This window comes from Xenopus tropicalis, chromosome 6, assembly GCF_000004195.4.
Source record: "Xenopus tropicalis strain Nigerian chromosome 6, UCB_Xtro_10.0, whole genome shotgun sequence".
Classification (NCBI taxonomy): Eukaryota; Metazoa; Chordata; class Amphibia; order Anura; family Pipidae; genus Xenopus; species Xenopus tropicalis.
Window position 1 is genome coordinate 67,759,962 of NC_030682.2, and position 18,813 is coordinate 67,778,774.

Genomic DNA, 18,813 nt, shown 5'->3' on the forward strand with positions numbered 1-18,813 from the left:
CCTTATTTTGAATGCTACCTAGGAACCTATTATAAGACTGTCCACCAATAATTGGCCTTTCCTCACGACACTGCGGTAAAGCTTCAATGCTAAAACAGTCTGATCTCATAGTCCCAGCTATTGTGCCCTCAGACGTATCATGACCCATAGCCCCCTCCTACCATTATCCAACAATTCTACCAAGTTTAGCTGCACGGCTAGAGACAGTTAAGTTCATCCATATTTAAATGTCTTCGTTCAGACAAAGGTGGGATGTTTTCAGGTTTCAGAGGCAACCGGTGCGCAGCTTTACTCAAACAATAGATCTTTTTTAGAGGACAAAAGCTGCAATGAGATGGGGGCACAGGAATCCCAATGTACATTGTCAATTGCTGCTAAAGGGAGGCAGCAATTGGTCCTTTCTGCGCTACTTGTTTAAGAATCACACCTGATAAACGGGTCCCCGAGGGCCCCAGACTTGTAAACCCAAAGTGGGAAAAACATTATTTGTTTACCTGATACAAAACTTGCAAACTACGCACTAAATTATGATATGATGAGTTCGATATAATTGTTGTTTAAAAGACATGATAGATATTTGCAAAAATGAGCGTGCGTGTGCTTGTGTGTGTGAGAAGAGTGAGGGGCATATTACACAGCACATTCAGATAGCTTATAGAAACGGAAATTATTTGTATACTTAAGCTAGCCTAACCCATCAATGCGTTTTATTTTTTAATGTAACCAGATAAAACGGTAAAACATATTGCAAATGACTAAAATAAACATTGTCTGTTCGAGATGTGTTTTGGCCATTTTGAATTTGCTTATTTCAGGTGTTTGTCACGGTCTAATACCATAAATGATAGATAAAACCGTTTGTGCTAGGCTAGATAGTGGATATAGATAGGTAAGAAGATGACAGATAATGAAGAAGAAAAAGAAAGAAAGAAAAAAGAAAGAAAGAAGTAAAGAAAGAAAGAACACTCAATGAAAATTACTATGAAAGCAGAAAGTATCAAAAAACAATAGAATCGTTTAGAGATTTGCAAATAATTATGCTCTGTTGGGCTTCATTACGGAAAATCATATTCTAAAACAGGAATCAGTTTTGTTTTCTCGGGAACCATTTAGAAAGAAATTAGTGATGTAATGACAACAATCAAGGAATGTCATTAAAAGTCATTTGTTAACATATAAAGTCAATAAATCCTATTCCCCACTAGAATTTAGACACAGTAGAAAATGTCTTTTCTGAACCTTGACCAAAAGGCTTTTTATCCTGTTAAAAATACGATGGCCTGGCAGCAGAAGTCTGAAATATCGCCATCAAATGCCCTTTGTAACAAGACTGGAGCAAGCAGGCCACTTATTTTCACTGCACTGAAGTCACTGTCGAGAGATCCGTTTGTCAATATCAACTGGCCTAGCAATTTCCCATCTTCACACTCATCGTCCTATCTAAACTGGCAGATGTTTGGACAAGATTTTATAAATTGTTCAATATCAGCCCATAATGAACCCCAACTGACCATTCCAAAGGAACTAAAAGCATACAGGATCTCCCCTGCTGGGCTGTAATAATGACCGCATGGTGGAACAATATTAATCATGGAATAAAATTGATGAGGTTCTTGAAAAAAAATAAGTGTATGATTGATTAAAGGCCAATCTAAGAGGCTATTATTCTTGTTGTATTGCGGCATGCAATATTCACTCAATTTATCTTTGTGGGAAACAAATGATTGCTCTCTTTTTGCTTTTAACGACACATTACCACTGTTAGCTACCTTGCGATTTCACAGAATGAGAGAACGCCCTTAATTATGGGGTCTCTGCCAGAATCTTACTTTATGAGCAACTTAAAATTCGTTTGCCAAAACTGCTACGGTAATACGATCCATGTATATTCAATATATGGAATAATTTCCTTTGCAAACATAATTGCTCTTTGTTAAAATGGTTTTGTATGCGTATAAAATACATATGTCTGTGTTTATGAGTGTCACACGCAGAAAAGTATAAAATCAAATATTGCACAGGAGAGACTGTAGTACAGAAACATCTTTTTGCAGACTAATTTCTTTTTATTTACAATAAGCGATATAAATTAGGTAGGAATTCTCGGCGACAACCAAAGAAATAGATAGCTGTCATATTTTGTTTTCAAATAAAAACCAGGCAACATTTATTTACAAAAACAAGTTTGGGAATTTCTTTGCAATACAACTTGCATAAATTACTATAAGCTTTAATATCATCATTACAAAAATAAATATCAAATCTGTGTTTTTTCTTTACACTTTTTTGTTTCCTTTTAACCCGATATTTTAAGTACTCCAGTTCCTCATTTAGGAATTATGGTCTCTATTGTATACATCTTTCACAAATATTTTCTTCTCTCCATTCTTCACAATTTATTCTATCACACCTATTGAATACATGTCGTGGCAATGAAGTGATCAAGTCAAGATATCCTGAGAAAACAGATCATTGTTTGCAGAGAGTCACAAGATCGGGGTAACTATACTATACCAAGAATTTCACATATGTCCAAGGGAGATCTCTTTGTATTAAAAATATATGGAGCTTTAATAGTGTTCTGTTGATCTTCGTTTCTACAGTGGCACAGAGTGTGATCCGGATTTAGATATTTGTAATACTTATTAGCAGGGGAAGAGGTGATGGCTTGCTGACTTTTTTCAAACCAATTGTGACATCTACCTGTGAATCAAGGAATAAACCAAATCACTGAAAATCCTTTAGTCACACAATTCAGTTAATGTCCCATAAAATAAATAAAACATTCACTCTGTCTACCTAACATACAGCAATTGTAACTGTGTAACTGAATAAAATTGGTAAAATTAAAATTTTGTACAGAGGTCATCTGTCAAAACCAGCCAACGATAATATATTGGTCCTGGAACAGCTATAACAACTACAGTTTTTATATCTGTCTATAAAAAAAAGACCGAAAAAATTGTGGATCTTCATTTTAACTATGGAATTATATAACAAGGTAACTAACAATGGGGGCGTTGATAAATGTCTAATAAATCTTGGACCAAGTCCCACATGATCAAGGCAATAGATGATGGTTTCACTTACTTGCATTGCTGTCTGACTGCACATCTATGGGTATGGTTGTACTCCTACTGTGCAGACTTCACTGGGATCTGTCAAAATATAACCGTCAGTTAGTCACAGGACACAGGCAGCTAACTAGATTATGTGTTCCAATTCTCAAATGAGCTAAATTCACAGCCAGGAGGTATCAAGGCTGCATTAAATACTAAGGTTTTGATAATAGACCTACAACATAAAGCCAACACGCTGGGTCGTGTTATAAAATAATAACTATGGTTTTGTAAACATTTTAGCTTCATTTAGTTTTGCATCATGCTCTATGCATTTTAAAACATAAAGATAAATGTGTATGTTTGATAATTTAACAAATATATAATGTTGTATAAAACAAAGATTTCACAATTAACCCTCTTTTACCCATTCACTTTCTCATGTATGCCACAGAGCCTGTGAGTTTGCAGGCCTCCCTGCAATCTGAAGTGTTGACCCCCCCCCCCCCCCCCCCCCCCTTGCACTTGGCAGCTAAGGGAATAAAACGGTGGCATTGAAGAATGAGCCTACCTTTTTTAGATTCGAAGTTTGTGGGCCTGTAGTGCTGATCTAGCTGGTTGCTGGCTGTTCTTACAGAGTCACTGGTGTGTTTGTGCATGGAGCTGGTGCTTAGTACAGTCTGGTTTAGTCCTTCATTAGCAGTCACTGCTGCGGAACTATACCGCAGAATCCCTTGGCTTTGGAGAGCATTGAAATTCCCATAGTTCGTATAATTGCTATAAAAAGGCGATGTATAATATATGTGCCTCCCTAGGAGTGAAGAGGAGGGGTAGCTGGGATTGTGAGCTGCGGAAGAAGTGGCAGAAGATAAGACAGAACCCAGGTTAGAATGCTTGTGATCCGAGGTGGCTATTTCAGCTAGTGACCACAGTTTTGGTTTGCTGGCTGGTGTCTGCGAACTTGGAGACATTCCATTGTCCAAACTTGTCTTATTTGAGTTTCTTGGGCTTCCGTCCTGTTGGTGATTTAGAATTGGTGCTTCCACACCTGTGAGTGGGGATGAGGTTGCAGGTTTAACTGGGAGCACTCTGTCTTCTTCATCACCTTCCTCTTCGTCTTCATCGTCGTCATATTTCTCTTTAGATTCGGACCCCGATTCGCAAAGATGGTCGGTGGCCCTACAAGGCAACTTCTCTCCATCGGAATCAGCCGAACAAGAATGATCTGTCAGGGAGTCAACGTGCAGACTGATACCTAAAAATTCATAAGAGGGGAAAAAAGAGAAAGAAATTATTATACTATTTTTAATAGGCCACAAAAAAATCCAAAATAACACCTGCCATAATCATAATATTCAACACATGGACCTATGGAACTCTCATTAAATATAATATATACCTGTGTGAAGGCACACCTTTCTTTATCTATGGCGGAGTAGTTCATATGATAATAGGATATAAGGATATATGCATGTGTGAATATAAATATATATATATATATATATTAATATAAAAATCATCCATCAAGTTCAAATTTGATGTATTTTCACAGCACAAAATAAATATACACGTTATTTAAATCAGTGTTATATACAACACTGTGCATGTGTTTGTTAAAAAGATTTCTTTGCATTTGTTTGATATATGGCTGCAGAGAACACTACTCAGAATAAATAGCACTTTACACGTGATTAATAGGGTCAGACCAATAAGTGTACATCGGGCACCATTTAGTGTATGTGGGGCCGTGGCCTACTCTGTACAGAGATCATCACAGATTTCTTTAGGACTCACCTTCGTCCTCTGCTGAAGTCTCATTGCAGTCTTGGGCCTTTTCCGATTGTTCTTCTTTAACCCTTTCCCCATCGCCTTCATCATCATCTTCGTCTTCGCTTTTATTCCTGGGAGCCCAGGTCATCTTATTCTCCTTCTTTAGTCTCCTTCTGGCATTGGCAAACCACGTTGAGACCTGGGTTAAGGTCATCTTGGTGATTATGGCCAGCATGATCTTCTCCCCCTTGGTGGGGTAAGGGTTCTTCCTGTGCTCCTGCAGCCAGGCTTTTAGGGTGGCGGTAGCGTCCCTGGTAGCGTTTTTCCTGTATGCAGGATCATTAAGTTGGTAGGGATAAGCTGCACTTCCATAGGGGTGATAGCTGAGGGCCCCAGTCATGCCAGTTGTGTGCGCATCGTAAGGCGATCCCTTTAGACAAATAAAAGGAAAAGCTTGATTATAGGCATGCTATCAAAGAAATATTTTTATTTCTAATTGCATCTAATATTTCTTGATATAAGACTGAAATTTTCTTCAAACCCCCAACATCACATACAACTGTGTTCTTTAAGAACATATTATTTCATTAGTATTATCATCATCACCATCATCATTACCATTATCATCACCTAGTTCTATTGATGACTTCTGACTACCCAGGGCACAGCTGTTGTCATTGTGTTAAATTTAACCAACTCCCCGGTTCTAATAATGCTAGTGTCTGAATGGTGCCTTTTAAAAATAAAAGATAATTAGATCACATATTCTATTTTCTATTTGGATCTACAGGTAGTAGTATAGCCTTTTTTTTTTTTTACTAGTATTAAATCTTTAAGCTCAGATCAGAGGGAAGAACTCTTTTATTCCTGGCTGGTAAATAAAACAATAGCAGCTCTGAGCAATTCACCGATCTAATGCATTGTAAATCCAATTTGCAAATCAGAAGATATGCATGACTTCGGATTGTTCAAATGCCATGCAATTTGCATTTTAATTCGCTATTTAACGTTTAAATTGCCTTTATTTAAGCCTGCATAATGGAGGAAAGTTAAAGATACCCTGTAAGTAACTCGATAAGTTGCAAAAGCCTGAAGAGATCTCACCCCATTTGTTATTATCATAATGTACTTAAACTGTTAAGTATCCCACTGCAACGTGTGGAAATAACTAGAGCAATTGCTATGTCCGCAGCGTAGTTTGTACAGTAGGTAGGTGTGTGTGTATATATATATATATATTTGCGATTTTTTTTTTATATATATTTATTTTTCAACAATAACCACTGAATTATTTTTCAGAAAGATTACAGATCGACTCTCTGTAAAAAAACAATGAAATGTTTTCTTGTCTAGATACTTTGATACATACTTTACTATACAAAATAACATGCCCAAACAAAATATAAAACCATTACGCACTCTACACCATACAAACCATACGCTCGAATTTTTACAACGATAATAATATAGATATATAATATTTGCCAGAGCTTCCTATGATTCTAAAAGTCAGAATGGCAAGATAATACTGTACGTGGATCGCTCATGGGCAGAGATGTGGGGGAGACATGGCATCCTCAGGGAGGGTGGGAAATGCTGACAAAAATACTGAGAAATCGGCGATACAGGACTTGAGAGGGAAGAGTTACAGAAAGGAGACCACGAACACAAAGGGAGACTGCCAAGTTAAATGCACTCAGATTGGGCAGCGGGAAAGTTGTAATGTTGGGGCACAGGAGAAAATGCATAAATGAAGGAAAAGGCAAGGGAGCTGGCAGGGAAGTTGGGGGAAAGGTCCCACAGGACAGTGGGCTCTTACCATGTAAGAAGGGAATCCGGCCGGGTCGCTGGAGTACTGCAGGGGGCTACTGAAGCCCGTGGCCGCTTGGGCAGTGAAGGCAGCCGATCCCGGGTAGGGGCTGAAGGCGGAGCCGGACGATGACCTGGCCAGCTCCTCGCTCCTGGGGGCGGCCAGCGCTGAAGCCCCGTACGCCGGGCAGGAGTAGAGCGCTAGGGAGCCGGGAGGCTGGTAGAGGTAACCCTGAGGATAGGACATGGCAGCTCCGGGTGCAGAAGCAGAGAATCACCGAGCTGACTGAGTTACACGGATCAGGGTGAAAAGGGGAGGGGGCAGGTCAATAACGACAGTGTTTTCTGCCCTTATTCTCGCTCAGCTGTGCCTTCTCGCTTCTGTCCTCACTCATGCAAGGAAATAAAAGTGTCCTGCCTCCACCCCTCCCCTCTGGGGCACCCACCAGCCGCAGATCAATCTGCTCTCTGTGTGATCATGGATAGGTAGAAATCCAATCAGAGAATAAGCGCAGAGGGGTGATGGAGGGGAGAAGCAGATCATGAGCTGGAGAGAGGCTCACAGGAAGGAGAAGCAGAGCAGAGTGATCAAGGTGCTCAACAAAGTGGCTGCTGCATATGGAGCTCCCACAGCCAGCCAGCTCCCCCAGCGCCTGCTGCCAGGATGGACTTTTTTTCTGGCAGGGAGGAGTTCGCTGCTTATTGGGTGGGACAGGGGTGTATAAAGTGGGAGAAGCCGGTAGCAGAGGGAAGAAGCAAAGCCGGAGTTTTCAGAGTCGCATTGGAAAGCCCTGCTGTCCATCATCGCTACCTCTTCTGCATATCCTGGCGGCCCCGCCCTTTCCCCCGCCCCATCCCTACTTGTAAGCTGCAGGCTTCTGTAATGTAAGTAATTCTCCTGGCTGTGCATTAGCCGGGGATCGCTAGCAGGGGAAGGATCGCACTTGTTCAACTTGCTGCTCGCCCTATGCACTTGTACAGCTATTGCTACACACAGCACGGATTTCTCTGCATCTATAGACCTGTCTGTTACCTACAGTCTGTCTTCCTGCCTAGTCATCACTATATATCTGCTTATTGTTTCAGTTAGAACAGGCTCGAGTTATTGGTATTAAATTTATAGCGTCTGTCCCCTTCTCAGTCTGTATAAATGGCAGTCACATATACACCTAGTATCAGCTCTTATATACTTCGGTTATACAGTGTGTATATATACAGTACATACACTTAAACTTAAAATTCCTACTAGTTATATTATTTATTCTTATCCTCACTGCGACCAACTTCTGTGTATATGAAGCACAAGTCTAAAAGGAGTTAGTGTTTGGCGTATGGTAAAGCTTGGCTTGATTTAGAGGTACAGCTTAAGTGATATTTGCATATTATGCGGAACCGAGTGAATAAAATTTAAAATTTTAAAATTTAGTTTCACATGTAATATTTTTTCAAAAGGGATAAATTAATATGTCTCACTTCTGATATTTATAAATAGCATTGGCTGTGCCTATGCAGAAGGAGTAATTATGTAGGTGATACTGAGCTATCATCATTTAAATTATCGACAACCCCAATTAGCTAGAATCATAAGAGACTGTTTTCTCTTCAGTGCAATTTCACAATGCACAAAAAGAAACACACAAGGCGCCTACGAATATTTCCTCCCATGCAGACAGGTTTCTACAAGACTGATCTGCAATTTGACCTGTAGGGGGCACACTGTTCTAAAAATAGGAGTCCATGGGGACCTATACTTCCAGCAAATATGACCCTATTTGCCAGCACAGTATCACCAAGAAATGGGAATTCGGGTGGAGATAATTAGTACAAAAGTACTAACAATACAACTAACAATAACGATAATTATCATCATACCCTGGACCAGTCATAGTTATTATAGTCATTCTGTGATTAGATCAGTATTGCCCATATTATCTGACCAACAATCCTGGTTGTCACCAAGTTGTATCTAATAATATATTTTTCCCCTGTTCCTCGCAAAGTTAATTGTTAATGACAGGTAAATCAGTTCAGGAAAATAAAGAAATCATCTTGCATTCTACAGCTAGGGGAAATTAGCATTTAGCATAGCCATTATTTTAAATGTAAAATACGAAACTCTTTAGAAAAGTAATGGTGAGTAATTTTCCGGGAGCTTGAGTTACCAGCCGTACCTCCTCTTTAATAATTCGTGGTGCAGCCCATGGTTTTGTTTACATTATGTCAGTAAGTGTACTGTATGTAATTAGGGAAAAGCTACTGTCACAAGGTGTCTGGGAATCACTTTAATCTCATTCTGACTCACAGTCCCACACTCTACAGAATATTTGTTTCTTTGTTTTCAGTGTTCTAAAACTAATAGAGAAAGATTTATAGATGACTAGACAGATAATCAGAATATAAAGGATAGATGATAGATAAATATGCTTATTGACCATTTATATGTAGTCAACAGTAAAGTGAGACAGACGCTTGGAATATAAGAATCACTTTGTACTATAACATAGGCTGAATCTTGTGTACAAGTTTGAATCTGTTTAATAATTTAGGGGTGAAATTTTAGATGTAAAAAATGAAGGACAAAATATTTTATTTTTTTTGTGTATTACAGCCAGTTCCCAGTACAAAAATCAATGGTGCACCATACAGCATTAGTATACGAATAACAGTTATATTGTACAATACATTTCTCAGTCATATTGTATAGTAATGTATCTTATATGTATCCAGTATGCGGATCTTTCGCTGAATTATTTTGTTACTTAGCCCTTCACTGAATTTTTATTGAATGTATTCATTAAATATATATCTTCTGAGTAAAATAAGGGCGCTTGGTGATTTTTTTTCCCTTTAAAACATAGTTAAGGAATATTGTATTGATTCGACTTGTATTTCTGCAAAGTTTCGAATTTAGGAAATAATGGTATTAATAAAGGTTCAGATAAGCTAGGTAAGACACATAATTATTATTAAATATGCAATCACTATAGTGAATGAGCAGTGGGGCACAGATAATGTGACGATGCCATATTATACTAATGTCCCGTTGCAGGATATCATGCTTTACATAAAAGGATATTAAAGAACGATTAATTCTGCAAATGAACAGGTTTCTCAGTAGTAGTATACACGTGCAATAAACAATGTATCTGAAACATTAGACTTATTTCTTATTCAGCCGACCCTAAATACATAGTTTTACAGCAGACTATTAATCACTTGAAGCGTCTGCTTCCATCCATGCGCTATCGCTCGCTATGCCAAGGATTTGGGCGGCTGAAATTTAGTTTTAATGTTTTAAATATGGATTGCTGTCAACCTAAATTCACGTATAATTCTCCAATGCCTTTATTTTAAAGTTACGTTCCCATATCTTTATTATGAAACGACAGCCCTATGTAGTAAGGATTTTAGGGTCTAACCTGCACACCGCACCAAAACATTAAAAAATGTCATTTGTCATTTGTGGCACAGCAATTTAGAAAACCAATCTAATTAGGGGAGAAGCTGTTTGTGTTTAGAAATGAAGCGAGCCGCCCCGATATCATAGGGACCTGCACAAATTGTCCGACTCAGTAAACTTCCATCCCTAGTCTGAGAGAGGGCGCTGTGGCAATGGGATTTGCTCGTATCTTCCATGCACAGCGCTGCAATTCTGCACAATTACTTTTCCTTATTCACTGTCTTCGTTCATTCATGTTTTTCGGGAGATTACAACTCCTGGAACAGAGTTGAGCAATCAGTAAATCCGTAATCTGCCAAATGTGTATTTGCATTTACATTTATATTTACACATATATATACATATCAAATATCTTACATAAAGTTTATTTCTTTAATAAATAATATCTTGTATAATTGTATTATTTAAGAAGACTATGGCTGCTCTAGAAAATGTAGTAACTAAATTCCTCTCTTGTAAAAGTTTTAGGAAACATGGCTTGTGGACTAGGTAAAGTCATTTAATGGAGGTCAGTGCAGAGTAATTTATATAGTGCTAGAGTGAATGCTCATATCATTGTTCCTGTGTGAAATAAAATAGGATTTTTGATATAAACTGGCATGTTGTTATTTATTGCTAGATTGGTGAGGGAAAATTTGTTAAGATAATGCCTCTATAAGTAGTACAAGTCTAAAGTATTAAAAATAAATAATATACATAAATCACTGTACTCAATAGTGGAGTTCTCTTGTTAATATGCCTTTTTGTTTTTGAATTAAAAAGCAACTAGTTTGTATAGAGTATCTTATTTAGCTTTAAAAAATGTCTTGGAGTGTGAAAATAAATGAACATTTTTATTATTTGCTCATGATATTTGAATGTTTTGTGTAAACTTTATTCTATTTTGCTGTGTCTGGCTCATTAAATGCTGGCTATGAAACCCATGGACAAAAGGCAAAGCATTGCTGCAGTTATTTGAATGAAAATAAAGGAACATGCAGTAATATCAATGATTGTTTTGGTGGTTCTTTTACTTTAATCGAAGGATATAGTGTATCTAATCTAATGTATTTAATGTTATCTAACTCTGTAACTATATTTGGGGAGATAGGTAGGTGCTTATTTTATTATCACTAAATGTAAAAATCTCTTCAGGCTCCCCAATGTACATTTATCTTGTCATTCAGTATATATATATATATATATATATATATATATATATATATATATTTATAGTGGGAAGTAACATTGTCAGACAGCTGTCCTGTCTGAGATCTCTTTTCAACACCTTTGACACAAGGGTGCACCTGTTGCATAGAGACTTCTCCAGAGACAGATTATTTTCTTTAAGGAGGGCACCAACAAGAAGAGCCTGTTGCCTTGTCTGCTTTGGAAGTGTGTCCTCTACTCTTAATTGGATGATGAAGAACAGGAACGTGAAAATAAAAATGCAAACAAGCAATGGACACCTATAAAAATGTATTCTATATGTTCAGTGGACAGAAATATTGATCTACAGCATAGTCAAACAATCCTGCTGTCATCGCAGTCTCAGTACAGCAAAAATGTATCTCTATCAATATTATTGTGATCTACTTGTATCATAATCCAATGTGTTACTCACACAGACACAGTTATGACAACTACATATTTTTTTCAAACTGTAATATTAATAAATATATAAAGATAGCCTGAGTAATAGCCGCTATTTTGCTTCTTATAAAATAAGACATTTTGTAACATAATTGTGTTTGCAGGGAGATTCCTATTGATTTCAAATCCTATGATTTTATATCATAAAAGTGTAAAAACCGTAAAATGTGTATAAAGCATTAAACTTAGGTGTGCTCAGCAAAGTTATTTCTATCTGTAGAGTCATTAAGAAGCACATCCCACAGCCTTTATGGTGCATATAATTTGTAGAACAATAGTGTTTGTCTGTGTAGCAGATTTTAACAGACATGCATGGCACAGCTATTGAATACTTGTCAGGAAACTGTAAAATGAATAAACTGACCTACTTTTTCAAAATATTCCTTCCTATATTTGGTGCTGGATAACCCTTTCCTAACAGAATTCTTTCCTAGACGGAAAAAGCAATTTTGCTAGAGGAAAAAAGCAAAAAAGTGAAAATGCTACCACTGTATCTGAAGTCTCCAGTAATTAGATACTGTATATGGGATGTGTTATCGGGAAACCTATTATCTAAAAAGCCCTGAAATTCAGTTATTTGTCATAGTGTCATATTTAAACAAATAATTCTTTACTTCTGGCTGAGTTGCTGCAGTATCCAGAAAGCTACAAATTACAGGCAGTCCACCACAACAGTCCATTTTAAGCAAATAATTCAAATTCAAAATGATTTTCTTTTTCTGTGTAATAATAAAACAGTACCTTGTACTTGTACTAAGCTATTGTCAATCCTTACTGGAATTTTAATTGACATGCAGCTGCAATGTATGCAGTGTATTTTGGCTATCAAAAGTCAAAACATTAACTTTTTAACAAATGTGCACTAATTGAATGATTTTATTACTAATTCCACCTAAAAGACATGTTTTAATGCTTACTTAATAGAGTTTAATGAATTGTGAGTTATTATCCCACATTTTTAAGTTCTTAAGCAAGGTGTGATTTTACCCAGTGTTTAGTGAATCAGAACCCTGTATGCAACCTGTGTATTTGGCCATCTGATGGGCCTGCCTGTACAATATCTGGCTGAAAATCAACCATATATCGGGCAGGTTTAAAAATCAGCTTGTTGATGTGGTGTTTGTCAGGATGGCCTGCATTTACTACTGTTGTGATCCAATCTTTTGGCACAAGGTGGTGGGCCTATGAGAGGAAAAGGCAATCTCGCCAAACTAGCGGATCCTATAGGGGCAGATTTATCAAAATGGGAGTTTAGAGCTTAATAAAATAAACATCTAATTTTTTTGAAAATTAGTACAGGCATTTAAGCAGCAAAGCAGGGGTTGCTTACAAAGACCCTGGATAAAAGTGCAAGAGCACTAAAGGGTGCATAGCGCTCATATATAGAGCATTTCTGTTCTGGATCGGGCTGCACTCAGCAGACCTTTCCATACTTCCTGCCCTAGGGACGGCTTTAAAGGAATAGTGTAGTGTAAAAATGAAACTGGGTAAAATAGATAGACTGACCAAAATAAAAAATGCTTTCAATATAGTTTGTTAGACAAAAATGTAATCCATAAAGGCTGGAGTGGGCAGATGTATAACATAATGACCAGAACACTACTTCCTCTTTTACAGCTCTTAAACTGTTAAGAGTCAGTAACTAATCATTGACTTGAGGGTGACCCTATGAGACATAACTGTTTAGTTAATTTGCTTTTGAATTTGACCTGCATGCTCACAAACTAAACAGTTATGTCCCATGTTCCCCCCAAAGTCACAGACTAACTAAGAGGTTAGAGAGCTGAAAGCAGGAAGTAGATTTCTGGCTATTATGTTAGATATCTGCTTACTCCAGCCTTTATAGATTATTTTTGCCTAACTAACTATATTACAAATAATTTTATTTTTGCGCAGTTTACCCAGTTTCATTTTTACACTGGACTGTTATTTTAACTACAGGGTCCTGTTGAGGCCTACATCACCAACACTTCCTAACCTGCATGTCTCCATATACCAGGGGAAGGTAGAGTATACAAGAGGGGTCATATGCCTCCCTACCTCTCTCATAAACACAGTGATGTTTTTACCACTTTGCTCCTTGCCTTCAATTCATAAATGAGCTCTTGTGTCCTAAGAGATATGTTCTAATATTCTAATGTGGTGATGACATTAAATTGCAAAGTTTGCTGCAGGTCTAATCACCTATACCAACCAATTAACACCTAATTCGCTGCTGTGGGTTATTAAACCTGCACATTACTGCATTATCCACTAAGTTAATATAGTTTATTAAAGCTACAGGTCCAAATTCGAGAGAACTAAAAGAGCCTAGTGCTTTGAGCTCAGTGGAGTCCTGCTCAAAGGCAAAAGGTAAGTAAGAGGCCCACTGCTTGTTGAGCCTAGCTTTCAGGTCTAAATAACTCACAATCTCAGGAGATTCTAATATGGTGGTCCAATCTGCAATGTAGCACTGCCTAATGCAGGAAGTGGATCCGGAGTAACTAACAAGTGCCACTGGAGAAACACCTGGTGCTGCTCAGAATCTAGGGCAAAGTGGTCAACAACTGAATAGGTAATAGAAGACATAAAGTTGTCAATCAGACAGATTCTTGTTTTCAAAACATAAAGTGAAATTATTCATCAGTTAGGGTGTCCCATGCAGCAGTCCCAGGCCCCCTATATTTATACCCCTGAATATCATTGTAATATTACAATCTGCCCATATATATGTGTGTTTCACAAATTTCATTTTACTTAACCTTTCTGGCTACTGAACTGTACTGAATTATTTGATCACCCAAAGACTGGCCAGTGTATGGGAATTACTGTATGGGAATTACTGTATGGGAATTACTACTCTCGAGTGTAGATACTTGTGGGTGGTCCTGTTTCTAGATGTAGGGCCACTTTACAATAATATAATATACTTCAAGGAAAACACTTCACCACTTATTGCTGTGCAATGATTGTTTTATTGTTCCATTTTTACAACACAAGGAGCAACATTTGGGAGGCCAACCTGACAAAGGGAGGTGTAGGTTCTATGATAAAACAGGCACAATAAAACAAGCATTGCTCAGCAAGAAGTGGTGAAGTACTATGACTTTCCTTGAAGTATATTACAGTTAGTGATGAATACATTCATTCGGGGGCCTGGATTCGTGATAAAATTCCGCATTTCACCATCTGTGAATTCTTTCACAAAACTGCCACAAAAATTCACTGTGAAAAAGAATTCACTGAAAATAACACTGGACTTCAATGAAACTGGGTAAAATGGATAGACTGCACAAAATAAAAAATATTTCTGATATAGTTAGTTAGGCAAAAATGTAATCTATAAAAGTCTAACACACAATATCCAGAACACTACTTCCTGCTTTCAGCTCTCTAACCTCTGAGTTAGTCAGTGACTTTAGGGCGGCCACATGGAACTTAACTGTTCAGTTAATTTGTGAGCACGCAGGTCAGATTCAAATGCAAACTAACTGAACAGTTATGTCCTATATAGCCCTCCCTCAAGCCACTGATTGGCTACTGACTGCTAACAGCTTAGAGAGCTGTAAAAGAGTGTTCTGGCTATTATGAAAGAAATCTGTTCACTCCAGCCTTTATAGATTATATTTTTGGCTAACTAACTATATTAAAAATATTTTTATTTGCGCAGTCTATCTATTTTACCCAGTTTGATTTTTACACTGAAGTGTTCCTTTAATGCATTTGGAGTGAGAAAAAACTTGAAAAAAACACCTATAGGAGTAAGAAAAAAAGTTATGTGCATAAAAATGTCACATGCATAAAAAAAAAGTTGCACAAAAAACATCTTGATCAGCAGATTTGCTGACTCAAATATGCCGATGTCTTATAAAAGACAAATGGCCATTATGTTCCTCCCATCTAGATTGTAAGTTCTATGGGGCAGGGACCTCCATCCTCTTGTATCTTTGACTCTTAACTTATTGCAACTGTATTTATCTTGTATCTATCTGTATTTATTGTTGTACTTTGTATTTATCTATTATTATCTTAATAATCCTCTGTTTATATTTATGTATTCTACTGTACAGCGCTGCGTACATAAGTAGCACTTTATAAATTAAGATATACATACATACATGTTCAGCCTGTGTTACAACATCATAGAGGAAGATAAACTCAAATTTAAAAACATAGATCCATTTGTTTAGATTTAAAAATTTGCAAAACGGAGGAAAATTCAAGTAATGTGGCTACCACATGACTTTTTTTGAAGCGCACAACTTGCAGATTTTTTGGCACAGCAAATTTTTATGGCAGTTTCCCCCAGAAATTAGCCAATGCCAAAATGTGGAATTTCCCAGAAAATCCATACCTGGCAAGAAAGGGTAAGGGTTTCTCAACAAACCCAATTCAAACAATAGTTTTTATGGACCTATCTTAGGGAAACCAAGGCTGATGATCCATGCGAAGATTAGTCACCCATGATAAATCTTTGCTATCGTGGGAGGCTTATCTCCCTAAAATAGGCAGTTTTCTTTCATCGCAAAAGAAACTTTGATGGATATGCCTTCCTGTCAGCAGTTCATATTATTGCTGGTGGGAAGGCATTTCTGGGAGATTAGTTATCCGCGGTAGCAGAGATTTATTCGGACAACTAGTCTTCCTGTGCAGAAAAATTATCAGTCTCAGTGCACAAGGCCAGGCCGAGTATCAGGTGCTCCCAAGGCAAAGCCTTCTCTCTCCTCATCCCCCTCAGGTGACAAGCTGGGTTGGGACCCTGATATTATTAATACTACTATACTACTGTAATACTATGCACTTCTATTTTTATACAAAAATATTTAAACAGAACAATAACCAATGCAAAAGAGATAAAGAGGGCCTTGTCCAAAAGAGGTTACAGTCTAAAAGGAGGAGGGAATAAGACAGACGACAGTGTGGGGATGGACAATATCAGTAGGAGATGTGGAACTAAGCATTTTATTTAGCATATAATTCACACTCAAGCTATGCTGAGGGTAAGCTTCACCAAGAAAATGTCTTTTAAAAAAATCTTTTGAAGGCTAAGGGATTGTGAGAAAGTCATACAAAACATGGGAGACAATATTAGAAAAGGGCGACAGCTTGGCTGCAAGTGTGATAGAGGTGTTCAGGAGAAGGTCAATTATCTTTAGAATAGTTCAGAGATGTAGGGTGGGCAGCGTTATCAACTGCTTTGAATGTGAGTTTGAATTTTGTTCTGAATGGTATCAAAATCCAGTGCAGGAATTGGCAGAGTGGCATGGCAGAGGAGCAGCAGTTGCTGAGTGAATGAGAAGAATGGCAATTAATAGAGGGGAAGGCCAATTAATATAGAGTTACAGTAGTCAATGTAGAATATGATGATAGAGTGAATCAGCATTTTGAATCAGCATTTTAGTGGCATCTTGGGTGATAAATGAATGTATTTTGAAGATATTCCTTAGGTGACATGATTTAGTAAATGACTGCATATGAAGAGAAAAGGACAGCAGAATCAGAAATAACACCAAGGCATTGGACCTGGGAGATTTAGAGATAACGGAATTGTAACTCTAACCGACATTTCTGGGATGTAGTGGGTGTTGGATGGGGGAAAGAAAACTATTTCTGTTTTAGAGGTGTTTAATTTTAGGTAGTGTAAAGATAACAGACAACCATGAAGAAACCAGAATTAAGAGCTCTGGGTTGAGAAGAGGAGAGACAGATGTGAGTACTGTCAGCACAGAAGTGGTAATTATGCTTCTGCGGCCTGTGTTTATATTGGATATGTTTATACAAAGTATATTACTTTTTTTGTGAAGGGAACAAATATAAAGTCCAATATAAATATAAAGAATAGGAACTTGTTAAAATGTGTCCTTACTTTATTTGGGCCTGACAGCTTATTTTTCTTCAAGATTATGACTGAATATTTCTGTTTTGCTACCAACAGCTAGGCAGCAATGCTGGGCACAACTAAAAAGTATAGACATGGATTTCCTGAGTGTATTTAATCTGTTACAGAGGAAGAAGACTGCCCAGGCTGGCCTTCCCTGAGTGCAAAAGTTAATTGTAAATAGTCTTACAGTCTGCAACATCCATTTAAGATTATCACCTTCATGGCATCTGAGATAATACAAAGAGAGAAATGCTATTGATGATCACCTTTAAAATGAAATTAGTCAATTTACCACTGAACAAGAACACATTGTCAAATGATGTTCATAGTATGCAAATATGCAATCATATGCAAACATACATTTCAGTATGAAGAATAAAGGTCAGAAAAGGGGTGATCTCATAAGATGAAGTTGATGAATATTGATGGGACTTGCTAGCATATAAATACCTTGATGGAGTTAGAAAGCTGTAATTATTCTACAAAACTAAACCCCTATTCTTTTAAAATATGAAAGTAATCTGCACTAGAAGCAATAGCTCACCTTTATATAAACTTTTAATATGATGTAGATATTGATATTCTGAGACAATTTGCAATTGGTCTTCATTTATTATGGTTTTCCAGTTATTTAGCTTTTTGTTTAGCAGCTCTCCATTTTAGCAGCTATCTGGTGGCTAGGGTCTTATTTACCCTAGCAACCATGCAGTGGTTTAAACGAGAGATGGAAATATGAATAGTATAGGGCCTGCATAGAAAGATAAGTAAGAAAAAGTAATAATAATTGTAGCCTAACAGAGCAATAGTTTTTTGCTGCCAGGGTCAGTGACCCCCATTTGAAAGCTGGAAAGAGGCAGAAGGGAACAGCAAATAATTAAAAACTATAAAAAATAAGTAATGAAAACCAATTGCAGAGTTGCCAGGAATAGGCATTCTGTAACATACCATAAGTTAACTTAAAGCTGAACCACCCCTTTAATTGCTGTTGATATTTGGAAATATACCTGTATCTGGATACTCAGTGTATATGTTCCTACTGAAACACGGCATGCCAATTTTATTCTACAAGAGATCCAGGTCATCTAAGCAACTAAAGGCAGGCACTTTGCTGATTTAATTACCAATATTGCTTTCCAAGCTGGATAGAGTTTATAATGAATCAGGAAAGGAACAAATATAGATCTCGTTAATTCTAAGTGCAAGGTCCTGCAGTGGGTGGTAGA

General features: G+C 37.4%; 1 protein-coding gene across 1 annotated transcript; it reads right to left on the reverse strand.

Moving 5' to 3' along the window:
• Positions 1-2,137: 2,137 nt before the first annotated feature.
• irx2 (iroquois homeobox 2) lies at positions 2,138-7,327 on the reverse strand. Its single transcript, NM_001008112.1, has 5 exons — positions 6,649-7,327; positions 4,854-5,259; positions 3,631-4,314; positions 3,091-3,158; positions 2,138-2,703 (listed from the first exon to the last, which is right to left on the reverse strand). The coding sequence occupies exons 1-4, from the start codon at positions 6,883-6,885 to the stop codon at positions 3,115-3,117; spliced, it is 1,371 nt and encodes a 456-aa protein (NP_001008113.1). The 5' UTR covers positions 6,886-7,327; the 3' UTR covers positions 2,138-2,703; positions 3,091-3,114.
• Positions 7,328-18,813: the final 11,486 nt, after the last annotated feature.